General features: G+C 37.1%; 2 protein-coding genes across 4 annotated transcripts; both read right to left on the bottom strand.

Moving 5' to 3' along the window:
• Positions 1–800: 800 nt before the first annotated feature.
• On the bottom strand, positions 801–13,074 carry LOC127959661 (indian hedgehog B protein-like). Its single transcript, XM_052558959.1, has 3 exons — positions 12,126–13,074; positions 5,158–5,419; positions 801–3,243 (listed from the first exon to the last, which is right to left on the bottom strand). Exons 1-3 carry the CDS (start codon positions 12,423–12,425, stop codon positions 2,558–2,560), a joined length of 1,248 nt encoding a protein of 415 aa, XP_052414919.1. The 5' UTR covers positions 12,426–13,074; the 3' UTR covers positions 801–2,557.
• Positions 13,075–14,937: 1,863 nt separating this feature from the next.
• Positions 14,938–27,722, bottom strand: LOC127959662 (non-homologous end-joining factor 1). 3 transcript variants are annotated; one of them, XM_052558961.1, is made up of 8 exons: positions 27,639–27,722; positions 26,982–27,160; positions 26,232–26,450; positions 25,245–25,383; positions 25,106–25,164; positions 16,640–16,823; positions 16,117–16,199; positions 14,938–15,678 (listed from the first exon to the last, which is right to left on the bottom strand). In XM_052558961.1, exons 1-8 carry the CDS (start codon positions 27,673–27,675, stop codon positions 15,592–15,594), a joined length of 987 nt encoding a protein of 328 aa, XP_052414921.1. In that variant the 5' UTR covers positions 27,676–27,722; the 3' UTR covers positions 14,938–15,591. The 3 variants fall into 3 exon arrangements, with proteins under 3 accessions (XP_052414921.1, XP_052414920.1, XP_052414922.1); XM_052558960.1 differs by having other exon boundaries at positions 26,982–27,163; positions 27,639–27,718; XM_052558962.1 differs by lacking the exon at positions 27,639–27,722 and having other exon boundaries at positions 26,232–26,454; positions 26,982–27,152.
• Positions 27,723–27,724: the final 2 nt, after the last annotated feature.

The following is a 27,724-nucleotide window of genomic DNA, read 5'->3' as shown; positions in this document are numbered from 1 at the left end:
TGGGGGGAAAAGTAACATAAGTAAATATATAAATAAAAATATGATTAAACAGAATAGATAATAATATACAGAATAAAAAAATAAGTTTTTTTTTTCAAATAAAGACATGAATAAAAATGGATTTAAATAATATGTCTAACAGTGCAAAACTACAGGCAGAAGTAAAAAAATATTTTTTTTTCCACTTTATAAATTAGCTCTTTATACATGAAAATATACAGTTACTTTTTTTTATTTTAGGATGGTGAGCCCCTGCAACAGCATTATTATTTTGGGGGGTCTGTGGCATCTGAATTCAAATCCCCTGCATTACAAAACAAATAAGCTAGTTACATTTACCATTGTTCTGCAAATTTCCTCAGGTGAAATTCAGTAATTTCAATAAGATCCAATGCAACCAGGATTTTTCCGTTCCAGAAGTTAGTCACGGCAGTGACATGCTAAATGGCATTTACATTTATTTATTTAGCAGATGCTTTTAACCCATTAAGTGGTCAATTATTATATAACATAAGAGGTCTATTGTGAAAAGTCAATAATATTAAAGCTGTCACAATATAATTCTATAAAGCTATGACTATAAAGTCATAATTCTTAACCTAATGCTTTAGTCTCTTGAGAATCTGAAAGATGAGTCTAGCCTAAATGCCATGTTCATTAGTAAGAGGAGAGTTTATCTATTCAGTGGGGTCATATATCACATGTTTGGTGGGATTCCTGTTACATTAAACCCATCTGACCCTCTTGCACACTGTACTGACCGTTTTCTGCCAGCAGGGAACAATTAAATGACCAGTGAGTGTTTTTAAACCAGTTTTTATTACAACAGATAAAGAGGAAAAAATCAGCTTAGACAGCAGCGTCTTCCAATATTGTCTTGGACAAATGGGGTATTTGGAGTCAAAAAGGCTGAGGACCATTGACACGGACAAAACATCAAACAGATGACAAAAATAATTAATACAATTGTCATAGCCATCAAAGAGCAAATATGAGACAAAATAAATAATTTGTATAAAGTTTAATTTCAAAAATAGATTTTAAATACTTTACCCGAATACCTTATATAACCTTAATGATATCAAAAAGCAATTTTTTTGAAATAACATTTTTAAAATAGTTTAACAGACTATCTTAAGACTAATGACAATCTAATGAGGAAAGAGACTGGATTACTGGAACAGTGAACAAATATAAGGCACAGACAATGTTTGGTCTCTCACAATTTCTGTAAGAAGCAAGACAAGAGGTCAGTTTGTAATCTGTACTTTTTTTGCCGTTAAAGGTTATGTGTGGAATTTTTTTAATGTGAAATTTTTATTTGAGCTTATACAACTACAAGAAATGCAGTTATTATCATTGTAAGTGTGTAGAGCGCTGCAGTGATGACGTAGTTTTGTAGGACAACCTTAAAGTTCACGTCACGCTGGTTCCCTCAACAAAAAGCCAATAGGTTTTTTTCCACTGACTTTTGGATTAATTAAGAAAATAAGCTAAAAAACATGTCATCCTTGCAGCACTTCATAGAAGTTTATGGTTTCCGTTCCTGAGAACCCTGGAAATTTGGAAAAGGGTCCATGGCATGTGTTTGGGGTTTTACATATGAGGGCATTAAAAATTATTTTTGCAATTCTGCTTGGTGTCGCTTGTTGTTCAGAAATGACACTCTTCACCTTTAGTCATTAAAAAGTCTGCTTTTGGTACACATTTGCCTAACATAGCAGTTCACCCAAAAATGAAAATTCAGTCATTAATTATTCACCCTCACATCGTTCCAAACCCGTAAGACATTTGTTCATCCTCAAAACACAAATGAAGATATTTTTGATGAAATCCGAGAGCTTTCTGACCCTCCACATACAGCAATGGAGCTACCACATTTAAGGCCCAGAAAGGTAGTAAGAACGTCATTAAAATGTCCATGTGACATCAGTGGTTCAACCTTAATTTTATAAAGCTATGAGAATACTTTTTGTGTGCAAAGAAAACATAAATAATGCCTTTATTCAACAACTTGTCTTTCGATGCATGTTCAGGAGACTACCATGACGCATGCGTGAGATGCTATTGACGTAGAAGAACCCGGATGAGCTGCACCTTGTTTGCAAGCTGAGGAAGATGCACGTTAAACATCAGTCTTCATAGACATGTCTGAAGATTTTCACGGAGAGGGTGACATTGCATTTTTTGCTCAGCCTTACTTATTCTAACCAGAATATAAAGACAATGAACGTTCTACGTCAGAATAATGGCTCCTGTGTCTGACGGACTAAACATGGACTATTTTAACAATGTCCTAACTACCTTCCTAGGCATTAAATGTAGTAGTTGTGTTGTTATCTATGCAAGGTCAGAAACCTCTTGGATTTCATTAAAGATATCTTAATTTGTGTTCCAAAGATGAATGAAGGTCTTACAGGTTTGGAACGACATGAGGGTGAGTAATTCATGTAATTAATGAGAATCATTTTTGGGTGAACTATCCCTTTAAGTCATAAACCCTAAGCATTCAATCATTTCCCGCCACTCACTCATCTCAAAGTTAATTTTCAATTCATCATCTTTGGTGATCTTCTAAGGCCGACGGGTGAAAGAGTTCTGAGTCTAGCAGTAGTGTTCCCACACGGAGTAGGACCTGAGAGTACCAGTGTAAGCCGTTCTTAAGGATCCGATCCGGTCCGGTCCAGCTGTACAACAGGCGTAGAGGTGCAAATGCCCAGTGCGCTAGCTGTGGTTCATTCACCGCAGCGTAGCATGAGGTCATCACTCCATTCACCACCAAAGTCCCATGGGCAGTGAGTGGGGCGTAAGCACCCCGGTCCTCCCGCACCTCCACTTGAGCGATCCGTGAAACACGCTTCCTGAGATCTCCTTCAGTGACGATCAGCAAACTCTGCCCTGGCTGGGCATCACTGGCAAATATCGTCCGGAGGGATCCAAGCTTTGGCTGGTCCCCGCTGGAGCAGTTTCCAACCCAGACAAACAGTAAATGAGCTGGCGTTAAGGAGACACTGACCCCATCCTCAGTGCTGATCACATAAAAGTGCTTCTGAGTTATTGGGCTACGGTCCAGGAAGGCAAGGACTTTGCTGTAGACGAGCTCCCCAGTCCCGTCACTTCCCATCGAGGCCAGAACAAGGTCTCCTGCTCTTAGGTCTCGGATTGGTCTATGTGTGCCATCCTCCATCGTCACCAGAGCCCCTCCAGGAAAACAGCCACCCGTCTTTGCTGCTACCGAGTGCTCTGAAGAAAAGTGTGAGGACGGAATGGAAGAGAAAGAAAGAAAGAAAGAAAGAAAGAAAGAAAGAAAGAAAGAAAGAAAGAAAGAAAGAAAGAAAGAAAGATGTTTCATTAAGGAAATAAAGAATGGATTCAATACCCATGCCCGTTTCTAATCTTCACTTCTGACTAGTTGATATACCTTTGGCCTTCAAGCCCTTGTTCATTGGTTGGTCCTACTGTGCCTCCCTCAGTGATTGGTTGAGTTCAGTGTGGCATCCTCAAACTGGGACTTTGACTACTTCTTCATCATTGGGACGTTGGTGTAGGAGCGCCTTCTAGTGGACTGATTCTGCTTGACTGGCACTGCCAGCAATCTTGCCTCTTTAGACTCCCAAGTTTTTTTTACAAATTGCAATATATACATAAGGATATACAATATATATATATATATATATATATATATATATATATATATATATATATATATATATATATATAAGATTATAAAACTCTGTTCCTTCTGATCATGTCAGGGATAGCTGACTAGCATAACGATCTGGGCAGGAAGGACAGGAGAAAAAGAAATAAAGAGAAAGAAAATAGTGGGGAAAAACAGAGAAACAGATAATGAGTTTTTACTATGATTTTCAATGTATGTAAGAAACAAAATGGTAAATCACATCTCAATAAGAGATAAGCCAAAAAACAACTATGCAATCTGCACTTTGTTTCTCCATTTTTCAGTTGTTTTTGGAGGACAATCTGTTGAATACAATTTAAACATGATACAATGCTTTAAAAATACTTATAATTTAATCACTGGCCAAAATATGTAATAAACTAGCATGCAGAAGTGGAAGTGTCTGAACGAGTTCTGTGCATACAGATTACATTTACATTTATGCAGACAATTGTTAGTGGGCCTGCTAATGGCTAATGCATTTCACAATATTATGTTGCAATGAAGTCTTAAAGCATGAATGAGAATGACTTTCATCTTACCTTGTTGTTATATAGTTAAGCTTACAGCAAAAATTACAAAATATAAGAATTTCCCCCATTTGGTGAATTCTTATCAAAAGAAAAACATCAAATAGCATGTTGGATGTGGATGTGAAAGCTACATGAAGCCTATGTGGACTTACATGGAAATAAGGATCAAGGTAAAGCATAGCTGGAAAAGTCAGAAAGGTAAAGTAAATGTTAGAAATGGTGCAGAAAAAGAAGTGTGCATTCATAAGACGTCCCAGTGCTGCAAGATTGTGCTTTTTTAATATAATCATGTGAAGCAAAGAAATGACATCTGAAACCAAAGATGACTCAAACATGGATCTCTACATTAGATAACTCATTAATCCACAGTGTGTGTAGAGACAAGAATCTAATGCGATTCCTTCTGTATCCTTAGACATGCTCTAACAGTCCATCTCTTGCCCTTGTCTTCTCACATTACATGTCTGTGAGAAGCTTTGTTAGTTATGGTTAGATTTAAAAATAAATTAATAAATAAAATAGAATAAAATAAAATAAAATTGCATTTATTGACAACAAGTAAAACAGTATTTTTGTTGAATTTAAGTATTCTTACAGAATATTTTTTAACATAATAAATCTATTTACTGTAACTTTTGATCAATTTAATGCATTCTTGCCAAAAAAGTTAATAAAAAAAAGTTACAAATTATTATTTTTTTTTTTTAAATCTTACTGACCCCAAATTTTGGAACAGTAGTCCATGCCCACTTTTCTCAATTCAGTTAATCTAATTGCGATGTAATGAGTGTTATCAAAGTGAGTCAAAATGAACTTGCTAATATCCCACCATCTTTGTTTTCCTTGCCTTTCACACCTTTTATTTACAAGGGGAAGTCTGATTTTCACTTGACCTCTCTCCCCCTGCACAACCTCAGCACAAACACATACAGCTGCTCTCACCTGATTTGACACTGCAGTGTATATGGCCTTTGGATTCGTAGTAGACCCAGTCGAAGCCGGCTTCCACTGCCAGACGGGCCAGCATGGCGTACTTGTTCCGGTCGCGGTCCGAGGTAGTGATGTCAACCGCCCTGCCCTCATAATGCAGAGACTCTTCAGAGTGATGGCCGTCTTCATCCCAGCCCTCGGTCACACGCAGACGCACACCAGGCCACAGGTTCATCACGGAGATGGCCAGGGAGTTCAGCTTATCCTTACAGCGCTGCAAAAAATAACACATGAGAAACACTTAAACACTTACTAGAATTCATAAATGTGACACTGGCCAATAAAACCAGTGATAAGTGTCAGTTTTTTGGTAAAATATACATCACATATATTTACATTTAGTCATTTAGCAGACGCTTACAGTATTGTTCAAAATAATAGCAGTACAATGTGACTAACCAGAATAATCAAGGTTTTTAGTATATTTTTTATTGCTACGTGGCAAACAAGTTACCAGTAGGTTCAGTAGATTGTCAGAAAACAAACAAGACCCAGCATTCATGATATGCACGCTCTTAAGGCTGTGCAATTGGGCAATTAGTTGAAAGGGGTGTGTTCAAAAAAATAGCAGTGTCTACCTTTGACTGTACAAACTCAAAACTATTTTGTACAAACATTTTTTTTTTCTGGGATTTAGCAATCCTGTGAATCACTAAACTAATATTTAGTTGTATGACCACAGTTTTTTAAAACTGCTTGACATCTGTGTGGCATGGAGTCAACCAACTTGTGGCACCTCTCAGCTGTTATTCCACTCCATGATTCTTTAACAACATTCCACAATTCATTCACATTTCTTGGTTTTGCTTCAGAAACAGCATTTTTGATATCACCCCACAAGTTCTCAATTGGATTAAGGTCTGGAGATTGGGCTGGCCACTCCATAACATTAATTTTGTTGGTTTGGAACCAAGACTTTGCCCGTTTACTAGTGTGTTTTGGGTCATTGTCTTGTTGAAACAACCATTTCAAGGGCATGTCCTCTTCAGCATAGGGCAACATGACCTCTTCAAGTATTTTAACATATGCAAACTGATCCATGATCCCTGGTATGCGATAAATAGGCCCAACACCATAGTAGGAGAAACATGCCCATATCATGATGCTTGTACCTCCATGCTTCACTGTCTTCACTGTGTACTGTGGCTTGAATTCAGAGTTTGGGGGTCGTCTCACAAACTGCCTGTGGCCCTTGGACCCAAAAAGAACAATTTTACTCTCATCAGTCCACAAAATGTTCCTCCATTTCTCTTTAGGCCAGTTGATGTGTTCTTTGGCAAATTGTAACCTCTTCTACACATGCCTTTTTTTTAACAGAGGGACTTTGCGGGGGATTCTTGAAAATAGATTAGCTTCACACAGACGTCTTCTAACTGTCACAGTACTTACAGGTAACTCCAGACTGTCTTTGATCATCCTGGAGGTGATCATTGGCTGAGCCTTTGCCATTCTGGTTATTCTTCTATCCATTTTGATGGTTGTCTTCCGTTTTCTTCCACGTCTCTCTGGTTTTGCTCTCCATTTTAAGGCATTGGAGATCATTTAAGCTGAACAGCCTATCATTTTTTACACCTCTTTATAGGTTTTCCCCTCTCTAATCAACTTTTTAATCAAAGTACGCTGTTCTTCTGAACAATGTCTTGAACGACCCATTTTCCTCAGCTTTCAAATGCATGTTCAACAAGTGTTGGCTTCATCCTTAAATAGGGGCCACCTGATTCACACCTGTTTCTTCACAAAATTGATGACCTCAGTGATTGAATGCCACACTGCTATTTTTTTGAACACACCCCTTTCAACTAATTCAACTAATTGCCCAATTGCACAGCCTTAAGAGCGTGCATATCACGAATGCTGGGTCTCGTTTGTTTTCTGAGAATCTACTGAACCTACTGGTAACTTGTTTGCCACGTAGCAATAAAAAAATATACGAAAAACCTTGATTATTCTGGTTAGTCACATTGTACTGCTATTATTTTGAACAATACTGTATATCAAAAGCAACTTACAAATGAGGAAGATGGAAGCAATCAAAATCAACAAAAGAGCAATGATATGCAATATATGATATGTGTGATTTGTTAGGAAAGAACTATATTTAATGAGAAAATGCTTAATGTTAAATCAAAATTGTAAATAAAACGAATATTATTGGAGTACGTTTTACAAGACAATACTATTTCAGTCTTTCTACTTCAAATGTAATGTTTAATTCAGTGCGTTAGTTGCTGCTTCTTTTTAATTACTTATGACATTTAATAGCAATTTCTGCGTGAAAATCATTTCTACTCCTGTGTATCTCAGTCTTTCTTTTTAAAAATGTAATGTTTAATTCAGTTACTATCCATTACTTTGTAAATATTTATGAAATTTACTAGAAATTTCTGAGTGAAAACAGTACTTGAAATAAAAAATTCACTGAAATATTGTAAATATTATTATTAGAAAAATTATTTACTTAACTTTTTTATTTTTATTTTAGCTAGTTGCCAAAGCAATATTTCTCATTTTCATTTAGTTAACTTGAAATACAAAAATAACAAACTTAAATGAAATCTAATCAAAAACTGTTTAAAAATGTCCAAAAACAGTCGTACTAAAAACTTTATAAATGTATTATGATCATCTTATGTTGTTCTTTCAGGCTAATAATTAACATGCATTCAATGTGAACTAATAAGGAAATCAGTCATGTAAAATATTACAGTAACCATGATTATAGTGAAATATTTTGACATTGTCTGGCGAGTACAAAGAGTACAAAGCGAGTTAATAGATCAGTCACAATGTCTCACAATGAAATATATAAATATGTTTTTCTGGTGGTTTATGTAGCATAAATGACCAGTGTGACAGCATTTAAACCCAACTGAATGCTGACCTCTGATACATAAGTTACCAATTAAACAAACAGAAGGAGGCTTTGCGTGCCTGAGCGAGAAAGAACACAAGGCCATTGTCTGGACTTTGCGAATTTCCTGCAAGAAATATGGATTTTAGTAGGCTCATGTCAAAAAAAACAGTGGCAAGCAGTTGCTAGGTGAGAAAGCGGTGAGCAATGGCAAATATAAACCTGACAGCCATTTGTAGAACTGACGCATTCGTGGTTAGCACAAACACACTCAGCCCATGGACTGATAAATCCCTGTCTCAACCAAAGGCCACGAGACATGCAAGGTCACTGGATAACCACCAACTAAGTGGTCACAAATTGGTTACTGAGTGACGGCAGAGATTCTTTGATGTCGCCATCCTAAGTCCTCACTACATAGTTGTGCCATCAAACCATCTATTTCTGGAGACCCACCTTTACACTCAATAGCTACTCTACAAAGCTCTACGGATTATCTGTTTAAATCTCAGTTCAGTGATTCGATGTCTCTGTGCTATTAGGATCTGTCTCTGTATGGATACCATCAGACTAGTCCAGAGGCTGGAGATTTGAAAATACAGGGCCAGTGTGTTTGGTTTTCTCTGTTCTCCAAGGTTCATTGAAACCAAAACATGTACAGCAAATGCTTAGACTACAGTCATAGTGTCAACAATGATAATGCACTCTCTCCCACACTCGAATATGCGTACTTATATGCAAACCTGTATACATGCAAACCCTTGGCTTGCTTTTCTCCATGGTACCCAAATGGAGATGTTTTGAAGAATGTTCACACTGCTAATTCTCAAATAATAAATGAAAATGTAATGGTAGCAGATACCAGGGGCTGTCAAGCTCAAAAGAAATGATCAAAAATGTATCATAAATGTGGTTCAAGCACTTTTTTTTTCAAGTCCTCTAAAATTAAACCTTAACTTTGTGTGAAGATCAAAATTTGCTGCAGGACTCCTAAAACCTGGAAAAGACTTTCTGGTTCCATTGCACCAATCAGTCAATGGCAGTTTTTGGTTAAATGCACGGTCTGTGTTAAAATATTTTCAACTTTTAATCCACAACATAAAATTCAGAAATACCCCCTTTGATTTTTAAGTTTTTCATGTTTTGAAATAGGTGGTTGCTAATATAAGTGGCTAAGTGGGACTACGTACAAAGGTTGTTGGGGATATGAAATGTTATTTTATAAAGGTTATCTTGATGAATACATTTTAGGTCATAGATCCTATTGGTTTTTGTCAAGGAAACCAGGGTGAAGCTACTATAACTTCCAGCTTGGCCTACAAAAGTATGTCATGACGAAACAACTCTATTGATTTCATTTGCGTTTGTGCATATTTAAACTTGCAGGAGAAGACAAAGCACACCAGGTATGAAATCAGATGCCAAATGCTTGATTGGATATGAATACGCAGACAAGCAAATGAGATTTGAGTTCTACAGCAAAGGCCAGAATTTCTAGAGAATGATTCCGTTATATGGAATAGAGCAGTGTGAACATTTTCAAATAGATCTCCTTTGAAAATCATTCGGGCTTAGAACACCAGAATGACTTAAGTTTCATTTCTTAGTAAATTTTCTTCAAAGAACAAAACCCTCACTGTTCCTTGTGAGATTTGGGGGACTGAATACCATTTTAGATAGATCTCGCCCACTCCACATGTAAAGTGACATTTTAAAAATGTCAAGTCTTCCCCATTCCAAAAGTTAAAACAACCTGAACCTTGAAGTGCTGCAGTGAATCTTAAAAAGACCAAGATCGATAAACTGTAGGACCGGTTTATGATGACCTGCAGAAGGAAACGGTAGTTTATGGTTAACTAGAAATATGTGCATTTGGCATGCTTTCAGAAATACCAATCTGAATGGAAAAGGATGTGTTTTTAGTTTTAAGAATGCAAATATAGATATTTATGAAGACGTTTTTCCAAGCACGTCTCCTATAAGAATAGCGACTCTGCGAGCTGTAATAGATGCCTATTCACATAGCAGTGTGGATTTCAGCTTTTTTCGTTGTGGTTGCAAAAGTGAACTGGACTTCATAAATCAGTCTGTGAACTCTGTTAGTTTTGCTTTCAAAGCGGAGATCGACGGGTTTTCAGGAGGTGAGCCTTCACACTAACCGCGGGCTACACAAACACGCGCACCGACGGCGCGGGGCCCTGAACACTTGCGTCTGTATGAGAGCACCGGGGACACTAGCCACTGAATCAAAAATAAGGTGGAGAAAAATATGTGTAATTAAGGCTTAAATGCATGTGAAGCCGACTATTTTTACACATGTATGCCACAAAAACAAACAAAAAAATAACACAGAATAAAAAGGAAAAACAGACCAGAGGTTGTCTCCAGCAGTCGCCGCAGTTTGGCCCTCATAAATCGCGCGAAGGTCAGGTAAACGAGCGCGGCGCTCGCCGGAGAGGTGACAGGTAAAGACGGGGAAAGATCTACGAGCCCCTCCTCATTCCCACGTGGCTCTCCTGGATATTAACATGTGGGCATTCAGGGGAAAAGAGCTGATATAAATACTTTTAGGTGAGGGGGAGATTGGAGTCAAATAAATTCCACTCGGTACCACATCAACGTTGTAAAAAATATCTTACAGTTTGAAAAGGGGGTGTACGCCGTGAATCACAAGCAGTCATGTTTAAGGATACGGGTAAACATTAAAACAGTCACAGGTCATGCTCAATCTACAAGAGCTGTTTCAATGTTTTCTTTTCCAATCGTGCTTAAAACAGTGACAGCACTGTTTTAATTAACCGTTTCAGGTTTCCTTTCCCTTCCACTTTATTGAAAGTCACCCCTTTTGCATTCATTCATTCACATAAATTGAGCAAGAGCCCCATGGGAGAAAGTTCAAATATGTGGTTATAAAATAACCCGACGACTACTGTGTCTTTAATTTGACGAAACCTGCCCCCATATACTCTGTTATGAAGACTGAAAGACCTGAAACCTTGAATGAACTCAAGGATTTTCACTTTTCAGTGAGAGAGAGAGAGAGAGAGAGAGAGAGAGAGAGAAGTGGTCTCTGTACCCACATGCATCAGCGGTCACGACCATTTTTCATTTATGAGACAGATTAAAAAAAGTGACTTGAACAAAGGGTCCACATTGAAAATGGTCTGGGAAGGTGACTTGGGGTGTAGATTTGAACCCCACAGTGATGGAGCCATAAACTCAACATACTACTGACTCTAAATCACTTGCTATTCCAGGTGGTCTATCTTTAAGTTCACTTTGGATGAAAGTCTCAACTATACAATAATTTGCATATTTTCAGAACTATCTCAAGATCATTCGAAAACAAATCCCTGACAATTATTGATCTCCACTACACTTTTTACAGTATGGCAACTTATTTATTGTGCAAATACAAAGCACACTGTATGATAAATCAAATAACAGCAATGAAAATATTGTAGTACTGTCTATGTTGAAGATCTGGAATGGAAACTTAGGGTTGTTGGTTCAAGCCTCACTCATGCCACTGATAAAGACCCTTCATCACAGAGGTCAGTTTGGATTCAATTTTAAACAGACCTTCTTTATTAAATGTTCTGAATTATCTCAAGGACGGCTACATTTACTGATGTCCACTACATTTTTAGTGACAGTACTACCCTGAACTAATGCACTTGATCTTGAAAAGGTAGCTTTACTATAAAATTAAACAGTAGGAGTTTAACAGTACTGCATGAAGCATGGTGTAGTATCTTCAAGATCTGGGTTTGTAAGTGTTGCAGGTTCAAACCTGATTGGCCAAACTTGCAAGACTTTCTTTCCTTGGCAGAACACAAATGAAGACACAAAAACAAACGTTTGGTTACAGTTGACTTCTTCTGAATGGACATTTCTTCTATGTTCACCAGAAGAAGGAAAGCTACACCGGTCAAGAATGTTATACCCCTTTTTTTCTGAGAGTATAATGCTAATCCTTTTGGATAGAAATGTCAACTAATAAGTAATAATTTAACACTTGGCCGACCGACTTGCTCTGATGAAACATTTCCGCGCGTGTCTGCCTCACCTGCGTCATCATGCGGTCCGCACCTGTGTTCTCCTCATCCTTGAAGATGATGTCTGGGTTGTAGTTGGGCGTGAGCTCTTTAAAGCGCTCGGAGTTGCGGGTTATCTTCCCCTCATATCTCCCACTGGCTCCCAGCGTTTTTTCGGCAACGTTTGGACTGAACTGCTTATAGGCGAGAGGCGTGAGTTTCCTCGGAGTCCGTCTCTTGCCGTAACCTCTGCCCGGTCCACAGCTGTCGTACGCCGGCGAGAAAGCCAAGATGAAGCCGGTGAGGAGCGCCGCCGCTGTGGAGAGTCTCATGCCAACCGGTGCCAGCGGGCACTCCAAAAGATGGAGTGTCAAAGATGCTGAAGATGATGGTAAAGCGACCCTCCTCCCCCCAATCTCAGCTTCAGTCCCCGCGCAAGATCACCGGAGGGGGAGGAGGACCAGTCTATTAGGACACCTGGCGCTCACCATCCTTTTACGCACGGAAAGACACCCCGGCAAACCTAGGGTTCCTCAGACGGCGAGGCTGGTGCCAGCTCCTCGGTCCTCCTCTCAGGTCTGTAAAACTCGCTTTCTCTCAGTCCAAGCGGAGACAGGGGGAATAAATAGAGAAGTTCCGTTTATCTTGGCATGCGCGTTTAGAATCGTCTGCAGGCGGATCCTGGTTGCGCAGAGCCGCGGTCAGAGCGCGCGTCCCGCAGCGGTTTCTGGCTCCCGGCTCGGCTGTTTGACTACTGCGCTGTGGCGCGCGGCTCTCAGTCGAGATGGAAATGGAAGTGACCCGAGCTCAGATGCTACTGAAGCAGCCGCACCCTGCCAGTCCTGCCCTCTGCCTGTCTCTGCCCTCCTCTCCACCCCTCCGGGCAGACGCGCTTTTTATCAGTCCTGTCGCTCTCCCCCTGTACCGCAACCGGCGGCTGCCAAGACGCGAGACAAACAGGCGCATTACAAGTCTGGACTCTCGGACCATGATGTGTCCAGCAGTCCTTTGAACCTCTGCAGCAATGCTCTATTGCCTGTCAATGGTGCGTCAGCACACGTAAGCACACACAAAGCTTTCACATGCAGACAATGATACCACTGACACCTTAATTTTTTATTTTTCAAAAGATAGTTAAGTTTTATTTTAAATATTTAAATTTAAATACATTTTCATTTTAATGCTCATTATTAATTCATTGAATTTGTATTAATTTATTTAATGAATAATGCAATTATTATTTTAGTTTTTCTGTTTATTTTCAGTTTAATTTTTATTCCAGTTTTATTTGTTTACTGATTTGATTAAGGTGGACTATGCAATAGTAGTTTGTGACATAACTTGTGCCACTTTATTAGTGTGACAGTGCAGCATATTTTAATAAATTCTATAAACATAATGGATATATTTTTTAATCTTTTAATTATTTTTTTGCTATTTAAAAAATTATTATCATTGATGTTCATTATTAAACCACTAAACGTTTTTATTAATGTTTGTTACACTTTTGTATTAAAGGTATTAACTTTTTTTTTATAATGACATTATTATATTAGTTATTCAGCTAATTGAAAACTTTTATTTATCCAATTTTACTTTTTAAAGTCAATTGACAGTTTTTTATGCATTTACTTTTTATTTACTGCATGTAAACTGATTTTAAGGTGGACTGTGAGAGCAGGACAGTTTGTGGAACACTTGACTAAGGTGGGCCGGATGGTTTAGTGTTTAGATAATGAATTTGCTGCAACTGAAACTACAGTCTGCTATTTATAAATTAACATTTTTTCAAATTAGATCCCCACTGAAAAAAAAAAATCAGCTTGAGGTGGGCAAGGTGTTTGGAACATAGTAGATTGTTTGTTCCTGGTGCACAGTGGTCTTGAGGAAGGTCTACCAGGTCATCTATGGCCAAACAAGCTTGAAGTCTTGCTGATCCATCATCTAAATCAGCTTTGACCAGCTGCTGACCATAAATGACCAGCTTGGTGTAGCTAGAAGTCACGTAAAAACAATCACTACAATGTGGCTGTCAGGAAATAGCAAGGCTCTAGTACTGGATGACATGTTTCATTATATGTTAGCTTATAAAAGAGCTGTGATTTATGATCAAAATCCATCAGAACATTTTTAAAAGTCCCACTTTTCTGAATGACAGATCATTGTGGATTATAAACTGAGTGTTAACTGCTTATTTACTTCAAGGACAATCAACATTTAAACTTATATATCCCACTATTTCTGTATCCTTTTTTTTCTTCAGTAAAAACTGGATTCAGTAATAGTGTTCAACAATGTGTTCCAGATTGAGAAGTGCAGAGATTGGTGGTCAGCTTTAGTTTCGCTGACGGACACTGGAGACAAGACACGAAGTGCTGTCCCTCCCAGGAACACTAATGTCTTTAAAATAACACTAATGGCTTCTCCACTGAAGACGAATCACCAGTTAAATGCCAGAACTATTACCAAATGATACTTGTAGGAAAATGATGACAGTTCTGTGTCTCCTTCAGTGGCACAGCCATTTTTTTCTGTGACCGCACTGTTGACAGCTGAAGATGTTACTGGTATTGCTGAATACATTTTAATTAGAGAGTGTTTTGGCCAGGCATCAGAAAATAATCTGTGGAGAGCAAAAATACTACAGTAAAAAGGGATTACCCAGATGCTTCTATCAGTCTACAACTAGATTTAAAGCATCGTGCACTTCATAATTCACTAGGTTTTTGAGTAGTTTCACAGAGTCAGACTGTTGACTATTGGCATGCCGTCTGGTCCACTTTAAAGCTTACTCTAGCCTGAATTAAATGAGGAGGCATCTGAATAACAGGTCAAACAATCAACCACAATTCACTTTTTATGTTATGTTTAGAGATGGATAAATCAACAATACTAGGACAATAGAATGATGTGAAACAAAGCGGTAGCTTATTCTAACAAAGGCAAAGCCAAAACCAAAGAAATTAGTGGATTATCTGTGTTGGGTTTGTGGTCAGAATTTCCGTCCATTCAAAAGTCTTGATGATTTTTCAGGAACATGCATTTGAGCTCAAGCATATCACATTTACTTGCTAGTAATGGCCTCATACTAAACTTTATATATCTACAAACCATACAAACTTTTAAAATCAGTAACACTATAAAACACTGTTATCCTCCCAACAGACTAATAAAACCTGTGCATCTTATCTTGATGTAAAAGAAGATGCTCAGATTTGAAATTGCAACACATTTTAAGCATACTCTGAGCATCTGTAATTTTTTCACATGCTGCCAGTTGAGGTGCATCAACCCTACTATTGAGAACATGTATTTAAAAAATGCAACATTTTATTAATGGCTTTTAAAACATTAAGATGGGCATACAGACTAAAATACAATAATGAAATGTCCATAATCACTTAAAAATTAAACCTAAAAAGAATAAAAATGTTTATAAAGCATTCAGAAAATAAAAGGGTCCATATGTGCACTATTCTTATTCAGAAGCATGAACAGTCACCGAAAAAGCCCCACTGCTTTCTTCTTCTTCGGCCGTGAGCTGGAACGTTCCTCAGAACCAACAGCTGATGGTAACGGGACATCCTGAAAGAATCATTCAGAATTGGATCAAATTCCCTCAAAGGAATAATTTGGGTCCAAAACCATTGATAACTTAAACCTTTATCTTTATAATAGCAGAAAATGATTTTGACTCATAGATCGATTTATATCTGCAATGTTCATTTCAGGTGCATTTTTTGTACATGTGTTGTTTGAGCTTCATTTATATTCAAACCAGGATATTACTTTAATCACATCAAGGTAAGTAACATTTTGTAGCCTGTTTAGATGCATGTTTAAATTGTTCTTTTGTTGAACTTCCAAAAACAAACAGAGGTCAAACTCTATCATCTTAAGGCTCAGCAATGATGGAGTCATGGTAGACTGAGGATTTGAAAAGACTAGAGGGCAGCACAGTCCTCTGGAAGAATCAATCAAATATTTCATTTATTAAATGAAAAGAAAAACTAAAAAGCCAACCTGTTTACTGTCTGCCACCTGAGGTCTTCGTGATGGTGCTTTGACATCATTCTGTTCTTGAGAAGCCAGAGAAGAACTCACATCTGCACAGCACAGCAGACAAGACAAACAATGCTCAAAAATGACAAATGTCATCATTAATTGTTCCAAACTTTAAATGTATCAGTGGAATACAAGAGGCTCCAAATTGACAAAAAGGCATTATAAAAGTGTTCCATACAAATTCCGTGGCTATTCAATAGTTTTGAATGCATAGCCATAATTTAACCACCAATCACATGTGGTGCCTTTATATACATTTGATGACCATGTTTGGTTATGACATACAGAAACAACCAATGATGTTAGATACGACCAATGTCACACGTATACAGGTGCAATACAGTGTAACAACACCTGTTCCCTCGCTCATTCTATGAAAATAACATTCTGCAAAACATTTCCTATTGTGTTCCCCAGACATACAAGTTTGGAATGATTCCTTTAACTCGTGCACTAAGCTCAGTGTCAGTGAGGCAGTAACCTGTGGGGACATCAGTGATGTGTTGGTGATGTTCAGAGACGTGCTTGTCTTCTGCCGCAGGACTGCTGTCAGGAAAGCCTTTGCGTTTCTGACCCGTTTTCCCCGAGCTCAAGGCCATGTACAGAGCCTGCAACTCGGAGTCAAAACCCACACTGTCCAGCGTCACACCCATCTGTGGAACGATCTAACAGAAAAGAGAAAATGACCACACCATAAAGAAAGAGACGACATTTAATGACTTATTAGTCTCCATAGAGGAACCGTCTTGAACCATTAGTTTTCCGAGTGCATTTCTTCAGAAGAAAATTGCTTTTGTAATATTGTTGAAAATTATAATAATTATATCACAATTTTGGGTATATGTGTATGGGTTTGTGATGGCAAAATATGAATTTTCAGCATCATTACTCAGAACAGGCTGTTTTTACAGTTTCACTGGTAATCAGAAACATTGCATTTTGCCTGTAAAGCCATTTTAAAACAAAACCATGTGTATGCATTATGACAATTTAGAAATTGGGAGTGAAATGTTCTTAATGGTAAAAAAAAAAAAAAAGATCGAGCTAAAAAGAAGTGTTAATGGTCAAGGTTGGGTGACAGCAAGTTCAACAGGGTAATGGTAAAGATGACTGCATTCACACATTTCCCAAACACATTCTCTTTCACAACAGAGAGGACACATTCTCAAAATTAGCTTGTCAAATATTGACCTGGTGAGATTGGTGACCACTGGATGAATGAAGGGCCCCTAAATATGCGTGTAGACATTTGGGGTTTACATTGATTTATTTTTATTATTTGTTTGTTGAAATATCATAAAAAATAAATGAATGCTTTGAGTTCCTCTTTGGGGACAGAGAGGGCAATGTGAGGAGAGAAGCCACAGTTCATGAGTGTGCACTTCCTGTCTCCCCTCAAATTTCTCCGCTCCCGAACCCTTCATTTTTTTTTTTTTTTTCATCGTCTTGTCATATAATTTGAGCAATTCAGTTGTTCTGCTGAAAACATATGTGACTTCTAACTGAAATTGATTATATGTGTGCTGGACAATCACACCAGGAGCAGGTCAGATGATCATCCATCATCATCTGTGTGCATCAGAGAGGGAAGTGTCAGGAAAAGCGGTTCATGTGTTAGTGCATCATGTTGATACACCTATTCATAGCAGGTAAACAGCATTGGCTGGTTTTCAGTGGTTTGTGGAAGAACCCTGAACTAATGGACTCTAATGGAAGATTCCAGAGAGCGTCTTGATTCTTGTTCTGAGCTCTACACTTTGTTGGTGAAGGGCAAGCATGTACTTCTGAGTGTGCAGTAGATATTGAGACATACTAGCAAAAATGTGACTAATTCATTCACTTTCAAACACAAAATTACTTATCCTGTAGATTCATACATTTCATGCATTTTGTGGCAGTATCTATTACTATTACTGCAATGTCAAATATGAGTTTATACATTTTATAATATATATACAAATATACACATTTGGTTGGGACACTCTAAAAAACTAGTGCCCAAAGACAAATCAGTGACTTTTGCTTTTTTTATTTGACAAAAATAGCAGCATAATTCTTTGTAATTCATTACAATTATTAATGTTGTGAAATATTATTACAATTTCAAAATAACTTTTTCTATTTGAATTTATTTTAGATTACATTGAAAACATTTTTCTTTAATAATAATAATTTATTCATATGATGGTAAAAAAAAAAAAAAGTTTCAGTGTTTTTTGTATGTTATAAATATCTCTGGTGCTTTGGATCAATTTAATGCATCCTTGCTGAATAAAAATATTATGAAGAAGAAAAAAAAAAAACTTATTATCCCTAAAACTGTGGCAATAAAAACAGACTTAATTTTCTGTAAAGCTGCTATCTATACTGATCCATTTGAATGATTATTATTATTATTATTATTTATTTAGTAGCGAAATATGACCCAGACCTATCTTTAACAGAGTTTATATGATACAGATTTAGATTGTTATTGAAAATAAAAGTTAGCATCAAAAAATAATAAAATAAATCCACATTGCCAGCCTCAAGACCATTAACAATAAATATGAATAAACTGCATGTTTTCTTTCATTTACTAAACTGAAACCAAGTACACACACACACACACACACACACAAACACAAACATAGAGTCTGTTCAGCTATCCTTGTATAACGGTTTTTATACTGTACATACTGTATTTTCTATCACCCCAAACCAACCCTACAACTAAACCTGAACTTTCAGCATTTTTACTTTCTCAAAAAATACATTCTGTATGATTTACAAGCTTGTGTACCCACGGGGACCTCAATTAAGGTCCCAACAGTGACACGAGTCCCCATGAGTTTGTGTGTATTAAGGTTTAAGTCCCCACCAGAATATATAAACCTGTACACACACACACACACACACACACACACACAATCTATAGGGAAACAAATAAAAGCAGGTGAAGTCTTAAATGGGCGTCATGGATTAAACCACGAGAAGAGCTTCATTTTACAGTCCTCTATAAATCTGTCCTCACTCTCTTTCAGGCAAACCCCCTCCTAAAAATATCTATTACCTCTTCCTCTCAGTCCTTCTCTGTCTCACACTCCCTAGATTTCTTATTAGTGGTGCGAACTAAGACAAACATCACATTATTATCATACTTAGGGTTAGAGATTTAAACAAACCTTAGAACAAATTATGTGGCCTGTTGAGGAGAGCTGTGTTTACTTTTCTACTTGACTGGACAATTTTTGCAGCAATAAAACAGGTAAAAACCTCCCATAGATGTACAATGAAGGAGGGACCGAACCATGTTTTTGTCTTGGGCAAAAACTTCTGCACAAGCAAACACCACTATTGCTTTAGAAAGCATAAAAATGTAGTTATCTCATTTTGCTATCTATTTTTACATTTTCTACAATGTTTCCATTCCATCCATGACATTTATGAGAGGGACTGGTGTTTGACGGGATGTTACTCTTGTTCTGGCTGGCAGGGCAGCTCTTCTCAGGGGTTCAAAGTAGGCAGAGTAAACCACAGCCCAGCTACAGCTAACTAATTACAGATCAGAGCTCACCCGATGGAAAACTGGACCAGAGCTACGGAGAGAGAGAGAAAGAGAGAAGGAATAACAGAAAGACAGACATCTGAGAAGCTGTCCTGAATAGGTTTCATGGTTATCAGATTGGGATGATTATAAAGGCCAGGAGCCAAGAGCTTCAGTTACAGGAAGACGTCTTGAGCTTTAGCTGGAATTAAAGCATGGACACCTGACAGATTCTGGTGTCTAACAATAAAACACACACACACACACACACACACACAGTAGCAGTTACAGGGGATGTGTTTCCCCTACTACCCCCAGAATTTTACTGTAGAAAGATGAATTTTTAGCATCATTCCTCTAGTCTTCAGTGTCACATGATCTTTCACTAATCATTCTGATATGCTTATTTGCTGCTTAAGAAATAGTAATGCGAAGTAGTTTTGTGTTAGCATTTATTAGAAATCTTTGGTAACATTATAAGTCTTTAATGTCACTCTTGATTAATTTAATGCATCCTTGCTGAATAAAGTTTTTTTTTTTAATCTTTAAATGGAAGTGTAAACAAGGTAAAAAGATACTAAACCCATCTCATATTTGTATACTATTTATGATTTTTTCTTTCTAAGATCGCCAAAGGTATCTAAGAAAGCATACATACTATGATATTAAGAAGTGTCTTGAGCAGACAATGAAAAAGTTATTTCTGTTTTGGACCACAGCACACATCTTTGTCACGAAAAGCCTAAATTCCTCATTCTGGTGTTGTTTATCCTGCAGTTTCTCTCGGGATGGGTGATGTTGCTCGTGTGGCAAGAAGGAAAATCCAGGAGAAGAGAGTATGAAGATACACAAATCTACCCCCTAATAAGTACTGGCGGATCGTAAAAAACGTTCTTATTTAAAATGTACTGATCAAATAAATCCAGAACATAAGAATCTCTAAACTCTTGGACTAAATTAACCCGTTCTTTAGTAATAACTTGGACTGAAAGCATGTTAAGAAGGTCATCTAAATGTACACACGTCTCGTATAGAGGATGGTTTGGGGTGTTTTTGCTGGTCTTTCGGTGTGGTGGTGGGAAGGGTCACGCTGTCAGTGCCAAACCCAAACTGGTTTCTCAACTCACCCGGTCAAATTTTCTCTTTTTATGCCTCAAACCTAAAAAAAACTACAGTTTTGCGTCACTTAAACACATTCACACATAAATACATTCAGCCCCAAAAGAACTGCAAAGAGGACGGCATGCACACTAATATGAACCCTAAAGCAAGTCTTTGTGTTAATCAAGTAAGTACACACTCCCACTCAAAACACAAAGTAAACGTTCACACTCTCCTCTCCCCTCAAAAAACCTGAGCATGCGTCACCGTCTTTCAAACTCGACTTTACGAACATGTCTTCTCTTAAGTTTTGACCGGTTAAAGACAGCACTTCAAGCAGGACTATCCATCTATCCATCAAACACAATCTCATCCAGGCTTCTGCCGATCAGGAATCTTAAGAACGGCCTCTATTTTTCCAGAGACTTGCTATGTTTGTTTGGCATTTCGGTGAGACATTTTTCCAAACACACCTTCATTTTAATTCTGAATTGGGTCTTAAATGATTCTTCAGAGTGGAGTGGAATTTCCCATTGTACTGTGAGACAGCGGCAGTCAAATGACTTTGATATGTCCAAAAAAATCAAATTATGTGAACGTTCACATTTTAATAGACACAACAAGTACTGTTAAAAATCTGGAGGCATTTCCAAACCATGGACTAGGAGGTAGCAAATATGCTCATTTTTTTTAAAAGGTTTATCCATTTCTGCTAAATTATGATAATAAATAATTTACATAATTTCTCTGAGACAGAGAAAGCAAATATGACACTGAATATCCAATTATTTTCACTTAAATATAATCTAGGTCTAATTCACTGAAGTGTTTTAATTCATTAGGACAATTCTGCAGTTTAATCCCCATTTTCAACTTCTACACAGAGTAAATAAAGTATATTTGCTATTATACATTATATAATACACTGGTCTTATATAGGAGTTGGTCATTTTAAGTCCCTAATGTTCACCAAGGCTGCATTTATTTAACCAACAATACAGTAAAAGTTCATATAATTACAATTTAACATAACTGTTTTCTTTTTGAATATATTTTAAAATATAATTTATTTGTCATGGCAAAACTGAATTTACAGAAGCCATTACTCCAGTCTTGAGTGTCACATTATCTTTCAATAATTAAGAAACATTTCTTATTATTATCCGTGTTGAAAATAGTTGTGCTGCTTAATATTTAATGTTTCAAAATGTTCATATTTTATTGTTTATTTTATCAAACTTAAATAAGATCAATATGAGTGATAATTAAATGTGGAGACATTGAAAATAATTTTTGAGAAGTTCATTATACTTATTTTATGGAATTAATTAAATTTTGTGGACTAAAAGTGAAAACCAGGTTCGGAAATCCACCAGTTTAGGGGCGACTAGTAAGTCAGTGTTTGGTACAGTGGGCGTGTGGGTGAGTAGACTCATATCCTTTTCTCACACCAACAAGTCAAGCCACGCATATCTGACTGCACATTCATCAAGCCAGTGAGAAATACCGGTGGATTCACACATACACACTGACAGAGATCAAACATAGGCCTATCAAAGGACTCGCCTCACGCAGAAAACACGGCCGCCAGCACTGAAATTAAAGCTCATGACTGAAACCAATAAAAAAAAAAACATTACTTATCAAGGGAACAAAAAGTGGGCCATAAACACACAGTTCTGGTCTAAATTATGCCTGCGGCTTTGGCTCCTCCCACTGTGGTCAGTGTGTTTGTAATGACCGTAAGGCAGAGCGGTCAGACGCGTGATTGACTGGCATTCTTGCTTAGGGATGGTGGCTTGACCAAATCCCTGGTATGAGAAGTTATATATGAAAATATGTCATGATGGTACAGCCACAGTTTTGCTGAATATTCAATGAAAAAAGGCTTAAAAACAAATCAAAATATGGCGATCATCAGCTAATAAATTAAATACCTCACAGACGTAAACCAACAGATCAGATTATTCAAAAGAAGTGAATGCGTCTGACATTAGTGTCAAATATGAATTCAATATTATTATACCAAATATTAATCAATACAATCAAATGTATAATTCAGGATGAACTACATTAAAAAACAGTCATTTCATCCATGAATTAAGTCCAACACAATATGAGATAAAAAATCTGTATGTAAACATCTACATTTATCAATAAAGCTGTGGAATGTTGACATTTAAAAAAAAAATATATATATATATATATATATATATATCTTAAGACAAAATGTACAGAAATATTTAAGATTCTAATCATCACTAATCAAATAAGTACAATCCCAACTCCAAAAAAGTTGGGATGTTTTGTAAACTGTAATCAAAGTGAGAATCTGTGAATGTTCATTCTTGTTCATTTTTATTTTTATTGACAAAAGTACAAAGAAAAGACTGCCCAAAGTAGTCACTGACCAACTTAAATTAATTTTGGACAGAGGCAAAATAAAAGTGAAAAGGTTATAGAATATCCCAATTAAACTGTTTTGAAACTGTTCACATTAAGCAGGTGAATGGGTATTAGGTGAGGGTATCATGTTTGGGTATTAAAGGAGCAGTTTGGTCTTTGCAAACAAAGCTGGATCATGGCTCAACACTTTGCACCAAATTTCATGTAAGGAGGGTCAAACAAGTCAAAAATCTAATAATTGAAGTCTTTCGTCAACTACCATACATTACATTGTGAAAAGATTCAGGGAATACAGAGAAATCTCAGTCTGTGTAGGGCAAGGCAGAAAACCTCAGTTAAATGTGCTTGACCTTTGAGCCTTTAAGATGGCATTGCATAAGAAACCATCATGCTGCTGTGTTAAATAAAACCACATGGGCTCAGGATTACTTCGGAAAACCGCTGTCACTTAACACAGTCTGCTGCTGCATCAATAAATGCAATTTGAATCTCTGTTACTCTATGAGAAAGCAATACATCAATTCTATGCAGTGATGCCGTGGGGTTCTCTGGGCCAGAGATCACCTCTAATTGTCAAAAAGACTATTAAAGTGAAAATGTGTGCTGTGGTCAAATGAGTCCACTTTTCAACCTGTTTCTGGGTAAAAATGACGTTGAGCTCTCAGTCCCAAAGACCAAAGGGACCTTCCAGACTTTCATCAGCAACAAATGCAAAAGCAAACGTCTGTCACTGTATTGAGGTGCATCAGTGCACGGCATGGGTGACTGGAATATGTGCGAAGGTACCATTGACATGGAGGCATATATTGGGATTGTACAGAAACATATATTGCCATCAAAATGACTTCTTTCATGGGAAGTCCATGGTTATTAGATCAAGACAATACCAGGTCTCATTCTGCATGTGCTACAACAGCATGGTTCTGCTGACACGTGGATGTGAGCAGATATGTCTCCTATTGAAAATATATGGCCCATCATGAAAAGGAGAAACAGACAACTATGACTACGGACTGTTGAGCAATATCTATTTTCAAAATTAGCATCCGTAATTCCCAGATGATTCAAATGTGTAATTAAAAGGAATGGTGAATTCACACAGTGTTAAACATGGCTCTGTCCAAACTATTTTTTTTGGAAATGGGGTTGTACATTAGTGACATTGATCATCAAGTGAAAATCTTCACAGTTGTGCTATTTAAGTACTTTCTTATTTTGTACTAATTTAGTATAATACTCTATTGTCACAATCATTAAACAAAATAGATAAATAAAATGGAAATATGAAGTGCTCCTTAAACTGCAACTAGCTTAATTATTATTATTTTCATGAAAATCTCAAATCTCATTTGACATTTATTTCAGATTTTCACTCAAACTGTTAAACTGATAATATGTTTTAAAAATATATATATAAATATAAAAAAAACTACAATTTCTTCTAGTTTTTAAAAGTGGACTCCACTGCATAAACACTTTAGTTTTACCATCATATTGCCCAGACCTAATCCCACTCATCGCTAAAAAAGCAGGAAATTCTAAAACACACACGCCTATGGCGGGAAAAGAAATAAAACATGCAGTCAATAGACAGTTCAGTGTGAGGCAGAGCTACAACTGAGCTGTCACTGCAAAAACCACAGCCTAATTATACACTGTGCATGTGTGTGTGTGTGTGTGTGTGTGTGTGTGTGTGTGGTGACCCTCAGCTCTGACTCAAACAGCGATCCAGTCTCTCTTCATGTCTAGCTTTCACAGTTCTCTCCCCCGTAACAAACCCTAAAAGCAGCACTGGGGCCTGGCTTCAGTATATACATGTGACTGAGTCACGGTGTCACATGCATGCTAGTTCTGACGGAGCTTGTTTACACTGGGTACATTTAGCAGGACACTGAATGTAAAAATGTTTCGCACCTGTGTGAAGAAGTTCTCCCTGTACCTGTGCACCTCAAACGGCTCCGTCTGAAGTCTGGCTGTGAGGGCAGAGTTTTAGAAGAGTGTCAGCGAGCAAAAAAAAAAAGACATAAGAGAGAATGCAAAATGGGACTGTTACCTCTACTTAGGACAGCTCCGTTCTCCTGATAGTCCTGTATCTCTGCATCCTTCTGAACCAAAAGTGCAGCTAGATCCTCCACTTGCCGCTGCAGGACTCTACTCACTGCCAGCAGGGGGCGCACCAGATGCCTGCACACCTGATTCAAGCAGAAACATACTGTATATTTAATACATAGATTTTTAAGGCATCGAGATCATCAGCGTGATACAAATCTACTTAAAGGCTTCTGCCTTTTTGTTGTTAGTTTGTACTTTAAAAAAAGGGGGGGGAAAGCATTTTTATTATAATTCTACAAATTTTAATAAAGCATAAAGTAAATACAGAATAACGTTTATATTGCTAGTAATATTTTAAGATGAACACTTGCTGGACTGAAGCTACTTGGGTGATTAATTATGTACACAATTTTTATTTATTTATTTTTGAAAATCTTGTTAAAATTTGAGTATGAAAAATTATCCATCAGGCTTTTAGAACTGTAACTATAACTGTATTGCACTAAATGTTTTGACCTCACAATAAAATCTAAAGAGTGCTGATAAAACTAAGCATTTAAAAATCACATTCTTAAAACATCTTTTAAATAGATATAGAGTGACAACTGATTTTCAATCTTTTTATGCATGTATTCTATTGGACTTTTATAAAAGGTCTCACTGCTTTACATTACAAGGTAGCAGGATTTTTTGGCCATACAAATATCAGCAACTGCACCAAATTGAATATTTTTTCTATTTATTTCTTCTGTACAATACTATACGAGCCATCATCCCTTATGTATCAAATATAACACTCAATGAAAACACATCAGCAAACTTTATATCCATCTATCCATTTGTTTCAATAAACTGCTTCATTTCATATGAGCATTATTTCATATGTCAGGCTTCACAGGGTTAAAAGAATAGGTTAAATGTTTCAAACACATTCAAAACTATGTTAAATCACAGCTGGAGATATTATTTGACCAGATAAGGTTCCTACCACGCCAACAGGTGTTGTGGTGCAGCGGAACTCCCAGTAGAACGGCAACCCAGCCAGCTCACTTTTGAGTTTGACTGTTAGATTGTCACCACGCTGTTCAAGAGTAATGTGTGCAGTAGAAATCTGATCATCATCTTCACTGGAGAAACAAGGCTGTGCCACAGAACACAGATGAGAGAAAAAAGCTTGTGTAGGAGCCCTCAGACGCTTATTCAGATCCTTTCTTACGGATGAAGAGAGGAAAAAGAGAAGGGATCAGTATGAAGTATTGACAGACCAAAGGTTCCATTAGAACTGAATATTGTGGGGATACAATCCTCTATACTAGTCAAGTCAAGTTAAGCTTTATAGTCAATTCTTCCACATGTACAGTACATACAGAGAATTGAAATTGTGTTACTCTTAGACCCTTGGTGCATATAGATTACACTAACAGTAGAACAATAAATAGAGATAATAAAATATAAAGTACACGTATACAAATAGGTCATGTAAAAAGAAAGATAAGTAAAGCAGCACAAGGCAGACAGAGTGCAAACCAGTGAAGTAAACAGTGCAGATATAATGATTGTAGTGCAAGAGAGCTTATTCAGTCCGATTCTGATTAAATTTTAGTATTATAGAAACATTTCAGAGTATTATTATTTGAACAGAAATACATTGATGCTACAGTATGTTTCATCTCCTCACAGTGTTTCATATTTGAATTAAGCTAATAATAATTAAAATCACTAGAAGCAGTGTTCTTGCCTGTGCTCGACTCTGGATGTCATCTGCGGTCATGTCTTCTTCCCACACAGTGTTCAGGTCACTCAGCAGAAGCCGGTACTGTGTGTCACCGAACCAGGCTTTGGCCAGAAGATCAGAACCATCGATATTCACTGGCACCCATGGGACAGCACACAGGCCTGTTTCCATCTCCCCACAATCTACTTCATATCAACAATAACATGTTTACGCACAGCAACCGTAGTTTAGATCAGCACAGCCACAAGTTAATACATGAGTGCTTTCTCATTACTATTCTTATATCAATCCATGTTTACTAAATACTAATTATGAAAATATTAAATATGTCACTTTAAACATTTAGAAAAACAGATTTCTCAGCTGTAAAACACTTAACGTAAGTAAACTTTATCACAGTTATTAATCATGGTACATTTAATGATAAGTTAATTTAATTTTATATGTCAGAACGTCTAGACCGAGACAAACCATGATGAACTATGAGGTTCAAATCTGCACTATTTCGTTTCTATTTTCTAACGCGTAACAGGAGCGGTATGCATAAAAGAAATGACAGCGGGTAAAATAAATATTTCGGATAGACATGTAATTACATAACAACTTTTAGATAACGAATTAACTGTTTTATGGGTAAAGACTTTACCAGTATCTACTTACCAACAAGGGGCCGTTTCGACTGACGCACATTCCCCATAAAAACAAACGGAGATTAAAACGTTCCGTGAGGAATAGTTCCGTTACTA

This window comes from Carassius gibelio, chromosome B6 (genome assembly GCF_023724105.1).
Source record: "Carassius gibelio isolate Cgi1373 ecotype wild population from Czech Republic chromosome B6, carGib1.2-hapl.c, whole genome shotgun sequence".
NCBI lineage: Eukaryota > Metazoa > Chordata > Actinopteri > Cypriniformes > Cyprinidae > Carassius > Carassius gibelio.
This window is presented reverse-complemented; position numbering and strand designations above follow the sequence as displayed.

Bases quoted from the DNA above. Each gene is read 5' to 3' on its own strand.
- LOC127959661 (XM_052558959.1), bottom strand. From the start codon at position 12,425: ATGAGACTCTCCACAGCGGCGGCGCTCCTCACCGGCTTCATCTTGGCT. The intron at 5,420-12,125 runs GTGAGGCAGACA...TATTTTTTGCAG, and splicing joins CGGACCGCATGATGACGCAG to CGCTGTAAGGATAAGCTGAA. The intron at 3,244-5,157 runs GTGAGAGCAGCT...ACTTTTCTTCAG, and splicing joins ACACTGCAGTGTCAAATCAG to AGCACTCGGTAGCAGCAAAG.
- LOC127959662 (XM_052558960.1), bottom strand. From the start codon at position 27,675: ATGGGGAATGTGCGTCAGTCGAAACGGCCCCTTGTTG. The intron at 27,164-27,638 runs GTAAGTAGATAC...GTTGATATGAAG, and splicing joins GTCGAAACGGCCCCTTGTTG to TAGATTGTGGGGAGATGGAA. The intron at 16,200-16,639 runs GTTACTGCCTCA...TGTGCTGTGCAG, and splicing joins CATCACTGATGTCCCCACAG to ATGTGAGTTCTTCTCTGGCT.